The sequence below is a fragment of the Nerophis lumbriciformis genome, linkage group LG05 (genome assembly GCF_033978685.3).
Source record: "Nerophis lumbriciformis linkage group LG05, RoL_Nlum_v2.1, whole genome shotgun sequence".
Taxonomy (NCBI): domain Eukaryota; kingdom Metazoa; phylum Chordata; class Actinopteri; order Syngnathiformes; family Syngnathidae; genus Nerophis; species Nerophis lumbriciformis.
In genome coordinates, this window is record NC_084552.2 from 27,793,661 (window position 1) to 27,815,332 (window position 21,672).

The following is a 21,672-nucleotide window of genomic DNA, read 5'->3' on the forward strand; positions in this document are numbered from 1 at the left end:
ATCGGCTGATCTTAGGGATCGGGTGGGGCAGTAAGGCTGAAGGAGGTCGGTTTAGACATTTAAAAACAAATAAAAGGAGTTTAAAATTGATTCGATAACGCACAGGGAGCCAGTGAAGGGACGCTAATATAGGGGTGATGTGCTCACGTCTGCGGGTCTGTGTTAGCAGCAGAGTTCTGCACGAGCTGCAGGCGGGCGAGGGAGGCCTGGCTAATGCCTACATACAGGGCATTGCAGTAGTCAAGACGAGTCGAGGCAGCATCGGGTACATGAGGAAGGAGTTTTTTCCCTCATGATGTCATGAAAAGCTGCAACTTTAAAAGCAAAAAGTGAAGTGAAGTGAATTATATTTATATAGCGCTTTTCTCTAGTGACTCAAAGCGCTTTTACATAGTGAAACCCAATATCTAAGTTACATTCAAACCAGTGTGGGTGGCACTGGGAGCAGGTGGGTAAAGTGTCTTGCCCAAGGACACAACGGCAGTGACTAGGATGGAGGATGCGGGGATCGAACCTGCAACCCTCAAGTTGCTGTCACGGCCGCTCTACCAACCGAGCTATACCGGCTCCAGACATATATGTATATGTCTGGAGCAGGTTTTTCTCACGTTTGGTGCAAATAAACAGGCTCTAAGGAAACATTACTGTTGGAACATCATTAAAACGTCCTTTTTTCATAACAGGGGGATTTGAACTTTATACATAACGTTCCCTCAGATTTGCATAAGAATTCTTTGGCATGCTTTGCGTGAACAAGCCACTTTGTTTCATGAGTTTATTTGGAATTAGAGTCACAAGGATTCATGTAAGTTCACAGCAGCCGGTTTTAAACACACAAGCAATGTGACCACGGTCCTGAGTCCAGTCCTTGTTATATAACGTGCTCGCCGTAGCTTGAAGTATCAGCTTCCAAAAGTTGAGGAAATGTACACGTTTTAAGCAACTTGTTAGCTAAATACTCTACGGGGCCTTCTTGTGTCAACAATTTTTTTTTAACTTAATGATGGCATGGACACCCTCATAAATAAAGGGTATACAGCGACCATAACCATGCAACAAGCCATAGGCTATAATGTGTGCAAATAATGTGTCATTGTTCAAATAACATGAGAAGGACCTGCAGAAGGATTTCAAATAAGCACTGCGTGACATATGTCCCGAGGCGGCACCTGTACTGTAAGAGTTGACGTAAGCAGGCATATCCAAAAGACATATTTGCGGAACTCACCTCCACACTCTCGTTCACCTCGATGCCGCCGTCGTTGTCGTCATCCAGTTGCTTGTGGATGTGGCGCAGAGAAACCAGACTGAAGCGGTCGGCCTCGCTGATGCACGGGGGTACGACAATGAGGCAGGGGTCTGGAAGGGCACAGAAGTGGGTTAAAGGGGATCTGTGAGGAATTTCGTCTTTTCTGACTTATGTGTGTCAAAGCATCAAATAATACGGGTCATGCATGCGGTTTTGGATGCCTCTGAATGCTGTGTTTTGCAGTCTTTTTTTCACCTGTGGGGAATCAAAGATGTGGGTGGTGGTTTCATTTGTAATCTGGGAAGGCCTCCAGAAACATTTTGCAGACACATGCAGAAAGTCTGTTATAAATGTGACAGTCGTGCAAAATGTACACCAAAGCATATCCAATACATATTATCGAGACCACAAGTAACATTTAAAGATGAAGGTTGAGTGAAAATTGTATTTCGGTGTATCCATTTTTTATGTCGTTCAAAAAAAGCAACATACCTTGCAGACAACCGTCCAAATGCAACAGAGCCAAGCATAAACACAACACCTCCATTGTGGGAACATGCGAGTGTGTTCCAGTGAATCCATGTTTAGCGGGGTGTAAAACGCACTGGCCAAATATGAGCGCTTTGTCAAAATACGGCATATCGGCGTCCACCGGCTTCATCGTCGGTATGCTAAAGGAAGATCTCTTCAACTGTGCGCAGCTCGCGATTCAGTCGCTTTTATTTTGAAACGGGAAGGTTTTGTTTTGTTTTTTTGGGATTGTATGCTCTCTTGAGTTTGCATTAGCGTAACTCCTCTTGCCTGCAGGGGAACACCACACCCATCACTCAAAATGCTACGCACATTTATATTACGATTTCGCTTACGCTTGTCTTTGCTGATGAGCTAAGAGAGTCCTCTTTGGGAACAAATATGGTCTTCGTCTAATAAAGAGAGCCGCAAAAAAGTCAAACTACAAACCCCGTTTCCATATGAGTTGGGAAATTGTGTTAGATGTAAATATAAACGGAATACAATGATTTGCAAATCCTTTTCAACCCATATTCAATTGAATGCACTACAAAGACAAGATATTTGATGTTCAAACTCATAAACTTAATTTTTTTTTGCAAATAATTATTAACTTAGAATTTCATGGCTGCAACACGTGCCAAAGTAGTTTGGAAAGGGCATGTTCACCACTGTGTTACATGGCATTTCCTTTTAACAACACTCAGTAAACTTTTGGGAACTGAGGAGACACATTTTTTAAGCTTCTCAGGTGGAATTCTTTCCCATTCTTGCTTGATGTACAGCTTAAGTTGTTCAACAGTCCGGGGGTCTCCGTTGTGGTATTTTAGGCTCCATAATGCGCCACATATTTTCAATGGGAGACAGGTCTGCACTACAGGCAGGCCAGTCTAGTACCCACACTCTTTCACTATGAAGCCACGTTGATGTAACACGTGGCTTGGCGTTGTCTTGCTGAAATAAGCAGGGGCGTCCATGGTAACGTTGCTTGGATGGCAACATATGTTGCTCCAATACCTGTATGTACCTTTCAGCATTAATGGTGCCTTCACAGATGTGTAAGTTACCCATGTCTTGGGCACTAATACAATACTAGTACTTTGCGCCTATAACAATCCGGATTATTCTTTTCCTCTTTGGTCCGGAGGACACGACGTCCACAGTTTCCAAAAACAATTTGAAATGTGGACTCGTCAGACCACAGAACACTTTTCCACTTTGTATCAGTCCATCTTAGATGAGCTCAGGTCCAGTGAAGCCGACGGCGTTTCTGGGTGTTGTTGATAAAGGTTTTTGCCTTGCATAGGAGAGTTTTAACTTGCACTTGCAGATGTAGCGACCAACTGTAGTTACTGACAGTGGGTTTCTGAAGTGTTCCTGAGCCCATGTAGTGATATCCTTTACACACTGATGTCGCTTGTTTATGCAGTACAGCCTGAGGGATCGAAGGTCACGGGCTTAGCTGCTTACGTGCAGTGATTTCTCCAGATTCTCTGAACCTTTTGATGATATTACGGACCGTAGATGGTGAAATCCCTAAATTCCTTGCAATAGCTGGTTGAGAAAGGTTTTTCTTAAACTGTTCAACAATTTGCTCACGCATTTGTTGACAAAGTGGTGACCCTCGCCCCATCCTTGTTTGTGAATGACTGAGCTTTTCATGGAATCAACTGTTATACCCAATCATGGCACCCACCTGTTCCCAATTTGCCTGTTCACCTGTGGGATGTTCAAAATAAGTGTTTGATGAGCATTCCTCAACTTATTTTATTAAGTATTTATTGCCACCTTTCCCAACTTCTTTGTCACGTGTTGCTGGCATCAAATTCTAAAGTTAATGATTATTTGCAAAAAAAAAATGTTTATCAGTTTGAACATCAAATATGTTGTCTTTGTAGCATATTCAACTGAATATGGGTTGAAAAGGATTTGCAAATCATTGTATTCCGTTTATATTTACATCTAACACAATTTCCCAACTCATATGGAAACGGGGTTTGTAAATCCACCAGCGCAGTGTCGCTTGTTCAGTGCAGCCATCCAGCTCATCTCCGTGGAAAGTCTGGCACACTATGGCATTTTTTTTTTGCTGTTTTTATGTTGGCTCTGTTTACGCAAGGATTAATAAGCAAATGGAGACATCCCATTGGACTCACGCTAAGTTTGGACAAAGGCAACACCAGTAGAACTGAAGATATTGAAACCATGACGATGTAATTGCTTGCCCGACAGCAATGGGAGCTGTTAGACAATGAGGTTCTTTCACATATTACATAATGTATAATACTGTATGTGTGTCGCTGTGGTTTGCATGGCAGGACCATTTGAAGCAGTGTTTCTACAATGGCCTCCAGTTGACGGGGTTCTTCCAGTGTTAGCCTCTTTATTCATGCTATAAACCGCACACAGGCCCCCAGCTAGGTGGAAGTAGTACTGAAATTAATCAACAGGCTCACCAGGAAATATGTCAAAGTGAGCATAGTCCTTGGGTTTACTGTGAATACTTTAACCAATGAGGATCAACAATATCCTTAAAGGGGAACTGCACTTTTTTTGGAATCATTCATCCTTATGTAAGACAAGAGCACATATATTTTTCTCTGTTTTTTGCATTCTAAATATTAAATAAATGCGATCAAAAGTCAGCTTACAATGGAGCCTACGGATGTCGTTCTATTCTACCTATAAAAGCCCCTTAAAAAACATCCTAACGATCATTAATGTTTTATATAAATGTTGTAAGTGGGCAGCACGGTGGACCAGGGGTTAGTGCATGTGCCTCACAATATGAAGGTCCTGAGTTCAATCCCGGGCTCAGGCTCATTCTGTGTGGAGTTTGCATGTTCTCCCGGTGACTGCGTGGGTTCCCTCCGAGTACTCCGGCTTCCTCCCACTTCCAAAGACATGCAATCAAAGATAGGTTGATTGGCAACACTAAATTGGCCCTAGTGTGTGAAAGTGAGTGTGAATATTATCTGTGTTGGCCCTGCGATGAGGTGGCGACTTGTCCAGGGTGTACCCCGCCTTCCGCCCAAATGCAGATGAGATAGGCTCTGGCACCCTCCGTGACCCCGAAGGGGACAAGCGGGAGAAAATGGATGGATAAATGTAATGTAGTAACGGGCACATTTATAATAACATTTAATATTTACGTATTTTGCTCATTTTAAGCATACACGGTACAATAATTTCAAAAACGCATCACAACTACATCACTGATTGTTACTAACTGCAGATTTCATGAGAGCCAACAAACATAAAACATCACTTACTGTACAATGTCTGTTCTCATTAGGATGCTTACTGATAGAATCTTGTTATATTCCCTTTTAGATGAAGAATAACTCGTAATCCTTGCAAAGAAAAGGGGGTTGGAACCAAGCGTCTTTTCATGTCATTCTCGCCATTTTCAGGTTTGGATTGGCCGTCAAAGTGGACCTACATGTCACATTACATCCTCGTCCTTCTATAATCAAGGTGAGATGCATGATTTATGATCTACAATACATTTACAGGGAGCAAAGAACCGAGAAAGCAGCTGACCACTCAATGATCACGGCGCCGCTATAAATAGTTTGTCTGCGTTAGCGCTTACAATAACAATATCACTAAAACTTGGTTAATATTCAAGTCACACAATGTAAATGGAGTATTGTTGGTGGTTTTTGGATGGTTATTTATTGGATTTTATGGGCAAAATAGTGGAGCTCCCATTGGCTCCGCTATAAGCGGACATTTACTTATTTTTATTTATTTAATATTTAGAATGCATTAAAAAAAAAATCATCAGTCATGTCTTTAATAATGATTGAGAACGATAGGCAAAATTCCCCCCAAAAAGTGCAGTTCTCCTTTAACACTATAGATCAGTGATATTTTAGTTTGGTCATAATTATCTAAATATATGGTAGACCTACATGATAAAATTTATATTTACATTTTAATAATAGAACAGAAAATAGTTGTTATTGAACATAATAGTTAAATTATAATTTTTCTAAGTTATGTACTCCAAATTGCAAACAGTTCTTGTATACAACTTTGTGTATGTAAATAATGTATTACTGTATTATTGCAGTTCTCATTACATTATAAATGTTAAGATTTGAGTGTCAAATGCTTGAACATTGTTTTTATGTTCCATTACCATTATTTCCTGTTAAATAAATAAAATTATTTTAATTATAATTTCACTTCACACAAATATATTGCACCTTGCTCAACCCAGCTCGTTCGCTTATTAAAATGGCGGACGATCTGCTCTGTTGCATACTCCACTTTATTGAATGCATGTTCAGTATTTAACTACAAAAAAATCTGAGGCTTTAATTAGTCTCTTAGTCTCAATTGATTTTGAAATAATGTGATGCACCATATTCAGAATTCTTGAAATGCATTTGTATATCCAATCCAATCCACTTTATTCATATAGCACATTTAAACAACAACAATGTTTCCAAAGTGCTGCACAACAATATTAAAAACAAAATTAAAAACAATATTAAAAACAATATTCAAATATTATCCTTAGCTCCACCAATGACTGAATAAAAACAAAAAATAAATAAATATAAACCAATATAAAATAAATATGATTAAAAACGATTTTAAAGGGTAAAACCAATTAAAACAGTAAATAAAAATGCCAAGTTATGCAGTGTTGATGTATTACATTGTACAGTAATTGTAATAACCCTAATAAAAGTGGTATCAATGACAACTTGAAAGATGCGTTATGCTTTATATTTTACTCGACAAATTTACAGTAATTTTAGTCAACTAAAATGTTGAAGAATTTAGTCGACTAAAACTAAATAAATATTTTATTCAGCTAAATAAATTTAGCTGAATAAAATACGTCTAACACTAAAATACATAATCGTCAAAAGCCTGACTAAAGCTAAATTAAAAACTAAAACTCAAAATTAACTTCATGAATGAGCTTTTTACAGTTTTTGGAGTTAAGTGTTAGTCAACAACTAAATGAATGAATACTTTTGTTCTTCATAGTACTTAGGGGGAGAGTCTAAAAAGTGCATAATAGAAGATAGTTAGTAGTAGTTAGTAGAAACTCGCGGCCCGCCAAAACTTTTCATTTGGCCCGCCAAACATCACCCAAATAGGCTTGATGAAACCATTTAAACTAGGGTTGCTCATGTGTGGATGTACTGCCAAATTTTCTGACACCCCTTTGGAGACAGCTTATGGTAGAGAAATGAACTTTCAATTCACGGGCAACAGCTCTGGTGGACATTCCTGCAGTCAGGATGTCAACTGCACGCTCCCTCAAAACTTGCGACACCTGTGGCATTGTGCTGTGTGATAAAACTTCACATTTCAGAGTGGCCTTTTATTGTGGGCAGACTAAGGCACACCTCTGCAATAATCATACCGTTTATTCAGCATTTTGATATGCCACACCTGAGAGGTGGGATGGATTATCTTGGCAAAGAAGAAATGCTCACTAACATAGTTTTAGATGGATTTGTGAACAATATTTCAGAGGAATAGGTATTTTGTGTATAAAGTAAAAGTTTTAGATCTCAGAGTTCAACTCATGAAAATTGGGAGCAAAAACAAAAGTGTTGTTTACATTTTTGTTCAGTATATGTAGTCGTGTGAATGTATTGACACTAAACTTTCTATTTTATTCATGTAAAATACACAATGGACGCTATATTTTTCTAATATTTATTTTATGTTCATATTTTCAGTCTTACAATCCTTATCAAAAAGAAAATAAAGAAATAAAACTGAGGAAAAAAAAAAATCAAAATACCAACAATCAATCATCAATCACCAACAAAACTTCTGGAGCTTCTATTTCTTCTATGGTTGTCCCGATACCAATATTTTTTATATTTTTCTAAATAAAAGGGACCACAAAAAATGATTGGTTTCATTTGAACAAAAAATCTATTCAGAACATGCATAGACTTCAGTCTTGCTTTTTATTTATTTTTTGAGGACGCTATAACGGAACTACAAAATGGAACTAAAGTAGTCTACCTGTGCTGCCCGGTCAGAATTAATCCCGCACAGCACACTAGGTGGTGCGTGCAGCGGTGTGTTGTTACAGCTTAGCAAAGCAGTGGAGAAAACTTAATGAAAGCCCACAGCAAAGCCATGTTACTTGCATAAAATGGGTTAGTCCAAGTTCAACGATTTGTGGCTCCAGAACGATCGATTTTATGCATGGTCGAAGCCAGTGGATGGAAACGTATGAAGTGTTTAAGACCCGGATGTGGAGCCATCAAGGAGGGAAGCCTTTGTAAACATTGCGGTGAAAGTAAACGGAACGATAATGTAAAAGTCAAAAATCCTGGACAAGTGTGAAGTGAAGTGAAGTGAAGTGAATTACATTTATATAGCATTTTTTCTCAAGTGACTCAAAGCGCTTTACATTGTGAAAGCCAATATCTAAGTTACATTTAAACCAGTGTGGGTGGCACTGGGAGCAGTGTCTTGCCCAAGGACACAACGACGGAAGCGGGGATCAAACCTGCAACCCTCAAGTTGCTGGCACGGCCGCTCTACCAACTGAGTTATACCGCCCCTCCGTGTAAAATCCATGTAAAAGGATGCTGAAACGCCACAAATACTTGCACAACTGTACAAGGATCAACTTAAAGGGGAACTGCACTTTTTCGGAATTTTGCCTATCATTCACAATCATTATGAGAGACAAGAACACACACCTTTTTTAAATTTGTATTTCTAAAGATGATAAAAAAAAACGCTTGGAAGATGCGGCTAATGGTCACCGTTGTAGCCTTCAAAGCCCTCTAAAACAGTGGTCCCCAACCTTTTTGTAGCTGTGGACTGGTCAACGCTTGAAAATTTGTCCCACAGACCGGGTGGGGGGGATTTATTATTTTTTTTTGTCATAAAGAAATACAATCATGTGTGCTTACAGACTGTATCGATCTGTATTGATATATAATGTAAGAACCAGAAAAAAACAACCCTTTTGTGCGAATGAGTGTGAATGAGGTTTTTTGGGTTGTGTTTTTTATGTTGATTTAATAATTTTTTTTTTTTTTTTTTTTTTTTTTTTTTTTTTTCTTGTGCGACCCGGTACCAATCGATCCACGGACCGGTACCGGGCCGTGGCCCGGTGGTTGGGGACCACTGCCCTAAAACAACTTCAAAACACTCCATCAATGTTTAATATACAAGTATATGTAGTATATAATGTAGTAACAGACACGTTCATAACAATATGTAATATGCACAATATTTACCTTATTTTGGTCATTTAAATCATTGCCGGAACTAATTCCCCGTGGCATTTATTTCTGTTTCCATAGCAGCGCACTGCCGACTTATGTGTCTCCCCACTTCCGGAAACAAAAGTGTGTGTGTCTTCTAATCATGGCAGATTCGGTAACAAACCACAAAGACAACTATTTTTGGACAAATGAGAATTCACAACCTTATCTTTTTGAATCTGAACATACTAAGGATGAACTACTACTTGTAGAAGCCAGCACAAAGAAGGAAGGAAGCTGAGGGAGTGAGGTGTAAGTGACTCAAAGCTGCAAAATTTGGAATTTGAAGCCATGCTATTTCGACATAAATGGAGTGCTTACCCAAATAAACCAAAAAAAAAGTCCCTGGCCAGATGGACCAAACAGACAACTGAGTCAAACTTTATAATAATCAAGTTGCACGCAGCACGTCATGCGTATATCATGACAGACAGCAAATGCTGTATGGTGAGTTGTGTACAAACAGAACAAAATGTGGGCTCAAACTTTACAGAGACTGTGATATCAGGGTTTTACCTTGAATGTGGCGCGCCTCCATGGCGTTTTTATTACCGCCACACTTTGAAAATAAGGGCTTTTTTTCTACCTGAAAACTAATTAAAGTAATATAATATATTGTAGCCCCGAAAATAAATGACACAAAGTTCGATACTATTTTTAACTTACATGACCAATCTTATGATAACTAACAACGGCACAATTTAAACAAATTTTACCTCCCATGAAAACACTTCTCCGTGAGTCTTCACTTCTCTGCCGGACACAAAACCACACTTCTTCATTCTCCGCCAATCACCTTTTTGACACGGACGGTGTGTTTGTAAACATGGGTTAACTGACATCAGATTTAACCACACGAACATAAAACGTTAACATCAGCTGGTTGTTATAGTGTGAATTGGTGTATATATAGCCTATTATTTGCGCACTGTTGACAAGTGATGCACTGAACACTCGACCACTGTAAAAAGACTGATCACCGAAAAACGCGCTACCGAAACCGGATGTAAACAAAACGCAGCGTTGGAGCGTTGTCAGCATGTCTGCGATGTGGACATGATTTTTATATATTTTGCAGATGGACCCGTGCGGACAGCCATCAACAAAATGTGCAAACATTAAAAGGACTGGCGGCTTTTAAAAAGAGAAAGTCCCGACTAGAGCAACAGCGCGAAGCAAGGGTGACGTAGAGTCTCTAAACACGAGTACATTCTATAAAAACACCAGAAGAAGATGCTAGATTTATTGCTAGTTTTTTTTTTTTTAATAAAAAGTCATTAAAAGTCTGTAAACACTTAAAAGTCTCAAAGAACCTTGTACAAAAAGCAGCAACAATCAAAAATATGGGGGGAAAAAAGTGATCTCTTTGGAAGCATGATGTATGCGTAGACGCTGTTTGGGCATAACAAACTGGCGGCTGCCAATTAATGTTATTTTCATCACCACCACCGAATTATGTTTTATTTATTTCATTACAGCACGTCCCCTAAACGTTAAAACATAATCGGCACGAATGAGCACATCATCGATCAGTGGAAACATAGGTTTATTTACGATGAAGTTCGTATTTTGAATGGTTGAATTTAGGGATGTCCGATAATGGCTTTTTGCCGATATCCGATATTGTCCAACAATTTATTTACCGATACCGATATCAACCGATGCCGATATCAACCGATACCGATATATACAGTCGTGGAATTAACACATTATTATGCCTAATTTGGACAACCAGGTATGGTGAAGATAAGGTCCTTTTTTTTTAAATTAATACAATAAAATAAGATAAATAAATTAAAAACATTTTCTTGAATAAAAAAGAAAGTAAAACAATATAAAAACAGTTACATAGAAACTAGTAATTAATGAAAATGAGTACAATTAACTGTTAAAGGTTAGTAGTATTAGTGGCCCAGCAGCACGCACAATCATGTGTGCTTACGGACTGTATCCCTTGCAAACTGTATTGATATATATTGATATATAATGTAGGAACCAGAATATTAATAACAGAAAGAAACAACCCTTTTGTGTGAATGAGTGTGAGGTTTTTTGGGTTGGTGCACTAATTGTAAGTGTATCTTGTGTTTTTTATGTTGATTTAATAAAAAAATAAAAAACGATACCGATAATTTAAAAAAAACGGTACCGATAATTTCCGATATTTTTAAAGCATTTATTGGCCGATAATATCGGCCTGCCGATATTATCTCTAGTTGAAATTAAATCAGCGGTGACGGGCTAGTTGGTAGTGGCTAAATTAGCATGTCGCGATACTTTGTACAGGGGATCACGTCTGCGTCGAGTACCGGTAGATGCACAGGGGATTGAAACAGTGCATGTAAGGTCTGCTAAACAAGGCATCACAATGTATAGTTTTCCATGGGAAAAATTAGGTGTGTGCCCGCCACGCATGGATAGTGAATTTAGTGTGTCATTTACGATTTTGATGCGTCAGGGACACAGGACGCATACCTAGCAACATCACTGCGATATCGTATAAAAAAACAAAAAAATCAAAATATGCAAATATAGAGAGGAATGTTATGTCAACAAGCTGCTGTTGGTTCAAAAATATTTTATCGCCCATTCTATCTTTGCATGCAATGGTTAGTTTCAGTTTCGATATTGGTTATGTCAACAACTGCTTATGTTGACATGTGCCAACCGGTTCAAATGGCGTCGAGATAAGCAAGTTCCACTGTATCAAGTTAAAATCGGAAAGCACAACTGCTTCACTACTGATTTTCTTCAAACTTTTATGTTGAAGTGCGCATTTTTTTCCTGTTAAGTTGGCCTAATTCTGTTCATCAGATATCTTCAGATGCTTCGGAATAAAGACAATTCAGTCCTTTTTTTTTTTTAAACTGTCATTTACAGTGACAGCCCAAACCTTCTTTTCCGAGTTGTTCTCTCTCTTTTGTGTACATACGGATAGTTATGAAAAACGATGTGACAGGAAGTTGCCGCTAGTGACCCTGAGCATTCCGACAGAGGAACAACACTGACGGTGAAGGGGGGTGTTGTTGACGTGTAAAATCAAAACAGCCGGTCCCAAAAGACGTCAAAATTGGAAAGCTCTAGGTTATTTTTAGCCCGGCAGGCTCCCACTGTCAGGATGTAAGAGCTCAACAATGGCAGAGGTCTTCCTCACACACATGCAGCGAGTAAACACTTTTGTACAGTATTTCACTTGGCAAACTGTCAAAAGAGCTTCAAAAGAAGGCGGCAACAAAAGCAGTCAGCATGTCAATGTTCCAGGTGATTTATTTTTTACTTTTTAAAACCTTGTGAGGCCAGATGGGTGGCATCTACGTTGAATAGGGTAATTTCTACATGATGCTTGTATTAATAAATGTATGATATAGCCAATTGTACATTGTAACCCAAATAATGTCAGCTGAAAAAGAGCTTGGAAATAAACTAACCCAGTACAATAGATATCCTCTATGTACATATTCACATCACAAACTCTCCCCTTTATTTTGATACCAATATCATCCATGGAGCCCTTGTATATGCTGAGAAAATATATATATATTTCTACATTTTTGGAGCTAAATAGTCACCTTAGAGGTCCCTTAGTATGCACATGTGTAACTATAACACAGTAATTGTCCTTAAGAGTACTAAAAGTAAGAAAAAATATATCATCTGAGGACAGCTTTGTAAAAGAAAATATATAACAGGCTTTGCTACACATCCTAAAATAACAAATTTAGTGGTACCTCAACTATTTAGTACCTTAACTTACATGTCATTTGAGAAACAAGCTCTCTCTCTGCTTTTTGTTGTTTAAGTTGCGAGCATAATTTGAGTTTCAAGGCCACTTTGCTGCCGGTTGAATAATTATTTGGCAGAGTTGTGCCGTTTGAGAAATAGAGTAAATATATTGTTACAGGCTGAAACAAACACAGGTTTTGATTAGACAGTTGATGTGCGTGTTTGAGCTCGACAAAATACTCCCCTCCAACCACAGGAACTGAGAAAATTTGTGCAAACAACAATAAACAGACGACCAAAGCAGGGAAACAAACCATTAATAACATGTCCCACCGCGGCATGCAGCCACAAATGTCCCAACGTTGAACATTATCCATGAAAATATTGAGAAGCTACTTATGCTGTGTTTGGCGTGTTTCATTTCGTTCTATCCACTCCTGCCTGACTCAGCAAACTTAACGGTCAAGAATCACCTTAGATCCGCAGACATAAATATCACTTGTTGTCAACGCTGACCTCCCCGGTCTGTCACTCAAGTCATCCGTGTGCAACAAAAACAGCAATTTCCTAGGTCCTGTACTTACACGACGGAGTAGTGGCCCTGAGGAGACACCTATAACAGTCTGCTCCTCAAAGTAAATGCTGTACATTATTTTATTTCCTAGTACTACTGTAGTTTGTAATGCAGTCTATTTTATTATTTTTCAAACGGTATTTCTTATTCAAAAGTTTTTCATTTTGAAAAGGCATGTTACATGTTAAAATTGAGCAGTTTTGGGAGGGCTCAGCTCGGATTAAATTATTTTCACTTAATTTCAATGGGTAGGGCTGATTCGAGTTACGAGTGTTTTGAGTTACGCGCTTAATCGTGGAATGCAAGGTGCTTGTAAGTTGAAGTACCACTGTACAGTTCATTAGCATTAAAGCTACAGACACACAAGAGATTCCCAGTCGGGCTTACTAAAAGCACTTTTAAACTGTCTAAATTCCAGCACCAAGGCTTCAGGGCATCATGACTCAAGAAAGCCCAATGGAGGTTGACCGATAGCATTTACTCGACCAATCGCGTATTGTTTTGCAAGGCTAACTGAATATGGCAACTCTTACCATATTGGCAACTTTCCGTCGTGGTATGTTGTCCGGAGAAAACATTTGTTTCGAGAATATGGTTCATTTATTCTTTTGTCATATGTTTATGTATGTAGGTTCCAACCTACGGCAAGGCTTGTTCTACCATGAAAGTCTTTATTTGTTCGACATCAGTTCCACGCAACACATCGCAGTTCGGGCTTCAAAATAAAATTACACCAGATATAACAGGATACATCACTCTTTGTTGTTTTATAACTATTTCCCTAACGTTCTTTAGATGCCTCAGTTAGTTAGTTCGACGCACCCTGTACAGACTGAATATTTTAATTTGAAACTAAGAAGGGGGTGTTCCAGTCTGCGAAAACACGAACCCCCACCAGCGAAAGATTTGTGGCCGTAGTTGGGTGATATTGAGGTGATGGGCAACACAATTTCACTACAATATTGTGGCACCTCTCAGACTTATCTAATATTGGTAAACATAGTATGCTATGGGACCTTTAATCCCACGGTTTGAGAGGTTTTTAAGAAACCGTATTGCCTCAATTCAGTTCTTTCTGGAAGAGTTCCGTCCCGCTGATGCAACAGTAACGCACCTGATTCTCGTGCTCCTTAGTCACATGACTGATCATTTAGTTTCAATGAATTTAAGTCACACAGCTGCACATCCAATCTAATTGTGTTGCCAACAGAGGACTGTCTGGGATGCAATAGAGATCCCTCACACATGGGATCACAGTACGTTCTAGCAGTGGGGGAATGACCATACCAGATGTCGAGAAGAGGAAGGCTGTTGGGTTGTGCTGACTGCTGTGCTTCCAGTATTCACAAAGGCCTACACGCCTACACGCGTTTTCAAGCGAAAACACGTCAGAACACAACCGGATACTGAACAGGCAAGACAACATATTGCGTCTAAAGGTAGAGGTGGACCATCCCTTTTCCCTGTAATTGATTTAAGCTGCCATTATTCCTCAAGGGAGCTGTGAGTGCCTCAAACCCATGTTGAATAACCACTAATCTTCCCTTGGGCTTTCATGAGGGCAAATAAAAAGGCATAATCCGCACAAAACCACAAGGTCAGATCCTAAAAACTTCCAGAAAAGGAGACGCTCTTAACAGGCTGGGGCGTCTGAGGAATGTTTCAATAACAGACCCCAAAACACAAGCTCTACGATGTCTGAGGACGAGCCAGATGAAGTCGGAGAGGGAAATGAGAATGATTGAAGGAAAGGTTGAAGACCCCTCGAATAAGCACGCTTAGTCTATGACATGCTCTTTTTGGTCATAAGGGGCAAAAGGGGGGAAGGCTGAGCCTATCCAGACTGCAGGAAAATGATGAATGAAACACAGAACTAAACATGCAGAAGGCATTTTAAGTTCTCTGTAGTCAGGCAGTAAACATTTGAAACGCCAAATTGAAAATATTGTTCACAATTCTTATGAGAGACAAGAAGACTTTTGTTGGGTTTTTTTGCATTCTAATTTGTAATAATCGTCTCATTCCAAGAGGCTAGCAACGCTGCTAACGGGAACGATCCATTCTGCCTGTAAATCACTCTAAAATGCATCCAAAAACCACCAACAATACTTCTTTTACATTTTGTAACCTGTATAATAACCAAGCTGTAGCAACATTATTATTGCAACAGCGAACACTGAGGTACTGTTTTTCTAGCTTAGTTACACATCATGTTGTGATTGCATGCTACACCATTAGCTGTAAGCTAGCTTCAGCAGCTGAATGGCTTTTTAGTTTGTAATGCACAACACAATGCGATACGACACCAATCTGTACTGACTTTATAAATAAAGTTGATTTGATTTGACTGAAAAACATGTACAATCATATTATAGGATCTGTCAAGTATTAGCCCACATTTCATGTGTTTGTACACAGCTAGCTCGACAGTGTATGTAGTTGTACTAACGAGCATGACGTGCTGCACGTATCATAATCAATATTATTGTGACTCACTCGATGGACAGTTGTCCGTTTGGTCAAGCTGGCCGGGTACGTTTTTTTCCCAGTTGATTTTAGTTATGCATTCCATTTCTGTCGGCATAACTTGCCTCCATGTTCCATATTTGCAGCGTCAAGTCATGCCGGTCCTGAGTCTCTCGGCTTCCATTTGCCCCAACATTTTACCCTCTCTTCGTGCTCGCTAAGCTTGTATAACCAGCAGTTCATCCTCCGTATATTCAGGTTGAAAAAGATAAGGTTGTGAATCCTCATTGTCTAAAAATAGCCATCTTAATCGTCTATTACGAAGTCTGCAATGATTAGAAAACATAAGTACACGAGTTTGTTGCAGGAAGAAGAACACACATTTGTTTCCAGAAGCAGGATGTGTGTTGCAATGGGCACTGAAGTAAACGTGTCTAGGAAATTAATTTCTAAAGTTCTGGTGATGCTTAAAATGACCAAAATATGGTAAAAAAAAATGTGTACATATTGTTATGAATGTGTTTGTTACTACATAATATACAGTACAGGCCAAATGTTTGGACACACCTTCTCATTTAATGCATGTTCTTTATTTTCATTACTATTTATATTGTAGATTGTCACTGAAGGCATCAAAACTATGAATGAACACGTATGGAGTTATGTATTTAACAAAAAAAATACATAAGAGGTGGTTTTCACTTCACAGGTGTGCTTGAAGCTCATCGAGAGAATGCCAAGAGTGTGCAAAGCAGTAATCAGAGCAAAGGGTGGCTATTTTGAAGAAACTAGAATGTAAAACATGTTTTTAGTTATTTCACCTTTTTTTTATTAAGTACATAACGGCACATGTGTTTATTCATAGTTGTTATGCCTTAAGGAACAATTAACAATGTAAATAGTCATGAAAGTAAAGAAAACGCATTGAATGAGAAGGTGTGTCCAAACTTTTGGCCTGTACTATGTATATATATATATATATATATATATATATATATATATATATATATATAATATATACTTGCAGCGTATATATAAAATGTCAGATGGAGGCTTTGAAGTTGTTTTAGAGGGCTTTACAATTATATATTTATTAAAAAGACACGAGTGTTCTAGTCTTGTGAGCGATTGGCAAAATTCCAATAACAGTTCAGTTTCCCATTAAGTGTGTGCAAACTCTTTTATTGTTCCTGTGTGGTCACAAACACAAAGTAATTTTACCGCTTGAATTTAAAAGTTCTTTACAAAATAGTTGTATTTGACAGATGGCACAGGAGGCATTTAAACGAGCGAGATGTGCGATATTAACATCTACTTCCTGTTGGATTGCATTGTTGGAGTGTCGCAGACAGCACGGTCATCAAGGCCTTAAGAAGGAAAGAATTCCAGAAAAGCCTTCCTTGTCGAATAACATTTTACAAGTCCATTGCTGACTGTAATTATGAATGCCACGGTATCAGGAGGTATTGTGTTAGTATGGGAACGTCACACTATAAAGACAGCTTGAATAGATTCATGTGTATTTTTTAATCTCCTTGCCTAACAGGATTTTTCTGTTTGTTTTGATGGTGCGACATATTGTAATGTTGAGTTAGTTACGCAACTGTGGACAGGTCAAGTCAGGTTCCTGCAAAAGGAAACAAAGTATAAGTTATTCCATTACCTGATGTGATGTGTAATATCAACTAAGGATTGGTCGTCTTTGTTGACAAAAATCGACAATTAATTTTGTCACCGACAAATTCATTTGTCGATAAAACGGTAGTTAGTGAAGTCATCGCTCGTATTTTTCCGGACAGGAACGAACAAGTGCGAGTCAGCGCGGCCGGTGAAAAGCAGCAACCGGAAGAGAAAAATGTCTATGGCAACATGTTGGAAACGTCCAAAGTGTAAGAACATTTCATCCTAAACAAGTCAAAGGGGATCTTATTTGTCATGGTAGTTACGGATGTCCGATAATGGCTTTTTGCCGATATCCGATATTCCGATATAGTCCAACTCTTTAATTACCGATACCGATATATACAGTCGTGGAATTAACACATTATTATGCCTAATTTGGACAACCAGGTATGGTGAAGATAAGGTACATTTCAAAAAAAAAAAAAAATAAGATAAATAAATTAAAAACATTTTCTTGAATAAAAAAGAAAGTAAAACAATATAAAAACAGTTACATAGAAACTAGTAATTAATGAAAATTAGTACTAACCTTTAATAGTTAATTTTACTATTAGTGGACCAGCAGCACGCACAATCATGTGTGCTTACGGACTGTATCCCTTGCCGACTGTATTGATATATTTTGATATATAGTGTAGGAACCAGAATATTAATAACAGAAAGAAACAACCCTTTTGTGTGAATGAGTGTGAGAGGGAGTTTTTTTGGGTTGGTGCACTAATTGTAAGTGTATCTTGTTTTTTATGTTGATTTAATAAAAAAAAAAAAAAAAAAACTATACCGATAATAATTTCCGATATTACATTTTAACGCATTTATCGGCCGATAATATCAGCCTGCCTACATCTCTAATGGTAGTACATCGGCTATGAAAGCATTTTTAAAGCGGAGGCATGATGGATATCTGCAGGATGTGGTCTGCGACTCTCCTTGGTAAAAATAGTTAGCTTGTTGACTAGCTAGGTAACCACAGAAAGACTAAGTTGTGTGAAAAAAATGCTTTATTGTTAGTTAGCACATGGCTAAAAATATCTCAAGATTAATTTAAAAGCTGACGGCTAAATTACGATACTGATAATAATTTGATTAATCCACTATTAAAATAGGTTTGTTGCAGCCCTAATATCATTTGTATGCCGGAGATGTGCAATGAACAGCTCAAAATCCACCTGCTGGCTTTTATTAGCGGCGTTACAATGGAGATTAGGGTTTAGGAATAAGCCTGGGCTGATAACAATTTTTTCTTGGCCATATATTGACCTACAAATTATTACAGATAAACGATATTATTGCCATTATTTTTATGAGACCAAATTAACTTTTGATGTAGTGATAATACATAATAATAATAATGCATGTTTATCCTTTCAAATGCAATGAACGTGTATTTGTCTTGCATTTTAACATTGTAATCGGAATGAAAATGTTACAATCATCGGCAAGTTAAATAAATCAAACAAATAATAACAATCAAATATATTTTGTCTGTGAGCAAAATGTTGCACTTGAATAAAAAATACAACCTAAACGAGGACAAGATAATTCACCGCTATGGTAAAAACGCACGTAGCTGCTAAAAGCGATGAAAATGGTTCATGCTCATTTATCGTCAATTAATTGACTTATGGAATGTTGGCCCAGACCTACTTAGGATTGTTAAGGTGAAAGAAGATATTTTGTTTGTCCTTGCTTATATCGACATTAGGCATAGTTGGTGCGTCATGGCTTGTGTTCCTTGGGCATATTCACACTAGGCTGTGCTTGTACCCATTTCACACTTCACGACTAAAGTTCTCTAATCCGCTTTCGACTTCAGTGCACTTCCCCTCTTTTGACCTGACTGGAGCAGGTGGGCATGATTGCAGGCACATGCAAAGCATAGCTGAGTCGTAGACAGACAGTAATGCAATCACTCTTCACGAGTTATCAATGATAAGCGACACATTTGTTGATAAAGACACTTAAATTATCCAAAGGCCAAAGCCCATGGAACACTCTCTTATACCAGGACAACTTTCCTGTGCGTAGTAAAGGTGTGTCATTTATTTTATTGTGCCAACTTCCACAATAGTAATAAGTAGAACAACTTCAAATTACACCAGTCTAAGGTGTGGTAAGGCTTCAGTTGACTGCGACCTGGTGAGGATAAGCGGTATCCAAAATGGATGGATAGATTTTAAATTATAACAATATAAATCAGGGAGACTGCGGTAATAAAGAAGCAAATAGGCCAGGAAAAGGGATGGTCCAGCACGGTACGAATGGCCTAACGGGAGTACAACCTTGGTCTTAGAGACAAGAAATACCAGTTCATAATCAAATAATTCTGTCTGGCCTGCTGCTTGTTGACCATCTTCTTAAAGTGTAGCTCAGACCGTTAATGGCAGTGAAATGGCATGCCGAAGAAATCTACACCTCTCCTTGCCCCTCTTGACCTCTTGGCTACCATGTCACACGCTCGACACTGCCGGAAAGTCCCTGAAATGCAAGGGGACTGAACCCCAGTAAACGTGTTGTAGCACAGAGGATCTGCCGGAAGTTACAAGCTAAAGAGAGACAGTGTTAGGTTTCTGTGAAGGGCGACGCTTTGGACTCTTATTGTGTTAGGGTGACAAGTCTTTACGGTGCAGGATCCTGCTCTGAGAGCCCTGGCACCAAACGGTCCGCATCTGTTTAGGGGCTCAAAGAGTGATTACAACATACTGTAACTGTCCTATGGCCTAAATCTCACGAACCTGTCTGTAGCCCAAGGAGAACAGTTAAATGAAAGTGGAAAGTTGTAGGTCACACATTCTGGAGGCATGTAGTATTTCAGGTATGTTTGCTGCCATGCAGACGAGTGTCACACGCTGCCAACAAGGGGATCGACACCTTTTATGTGCAGCTAACAACAATCACCAGCCAAGAGGGGTGGAGGTCTACTGCATAGCCCTCTAAACTGCCCGCATTGTCCACTTACAGTACAAGTGACATACCCTTAAAATTCTTCAGAATGTATAGTAACAGCAACGTCAGCATTAGTAAGCTGCCCGGTGGAAAAAAAAGCATGGACAACTTCACCAGTAACTTTATAAATACTCTCTGAGGGATCTGCTCTCGGGCCTCATTAGGTTGAATAACAACCCTAAAGCCCCTGGACTGAAACAGGCAGCAGCTGTCCACCTTTGGGCAGCGTCAGAGCAACGACATATTAATATATCTAGCAAGCGTTTGAGGACATATTTTGAAGCAATTTAGGGTCATATAGAAAATTAGCAACTCTTACATTCTATCTAATGTCGTTCTAAAGTCTGTCATCAACGCCACCCCTTTAGTAAGTCGGTCATCAACGCCACCCTTTAGTAAGTCTAACGTTCCTCACACAAAAAAGACCTACTGGAGCGGAATATATTATATAGTAATCTATTGATTAATTTGTTTGATTTATCAAATGAAACACACATTCTAACTTCAATGCGTCTTTAAAAAAGAATACTGATAAACAAAGATTTTTCTAATGACCTTTAGTATTTCTTCTTATAAAATGCACATAAAACAGAAATTGCACTTTTAGCCTGAGAGCATCACTATACATTACTTAAATAAAAGAAATAGGTTAAAAAAAAAAATGTTTAGCCTAAAACAAGGTAAAATATAAAGACCTAAGCCAAACAAAAATGACTGATAAAGTATGATAAACTGAGTGACAATGTATTTAACAGTTTAACACATACACAATTAAAAATATATCATTTGGAGGAGTGGTGTTTGATTTTTGGACAAGCAACTTGTTAGCAATAACATACGAACTTTAGATGCTAACATGTCCTCACATGCCCCCATGTTTTGGAATGAATACATACGGTATACACTACATTAATTATGCAAGTCAAACATAAGATGGCGTTAGCTGTCAAAATATACTTTTTTTCTGCTTATTTGGTTCTCTTAAATATGCAAGATGCTTGCTGGTAATGCTGCATCATCGATGTCGTGCTATTGTGAAATGCCAGCTCCGTTCGACAGTGTAAACATTTCACCAAATTGTCTACCTTTTTTAGTTTGAAATCACTGCAAAACCTCTCTTGTCTCCTTTGGGCCTTTTGCTCTCTTTACACCTTGTTTTTCATTGAGCCATTTCTCAATCGCCACACACATACAGGCCACATCACCCACAGATTGTGATCAGAAAGTCTTGCTGTATAGCTAAGGGTTGC

General features: G+C 38.6%; 1 protein-coding gene across 2 annotated transcripts in view; it reads right to left on the bottom strand.

Moving 5' to 3' along the window:
• Positions 1 to 21,672, bottom strand: part of stim2b (stromal interaction molecule 2b) — a 65,997-nt gene that overhangs the window by 30,404 nt on the left and 13,921 nt on the right. For both annotated transcript variants that reach the window (XM_061960964.2, XM_061960963.2), the window contains one exon: positions 1,229 to 1,359. In XM_061960964.2, coding sequence (XP_061816948.1) covers positions 1,229 to 1,359 — 131 coding nt within the window. The remainder of the gene's footprint in view (positions 1 to 1,228; positions 1,360 to 21,672) is intronic.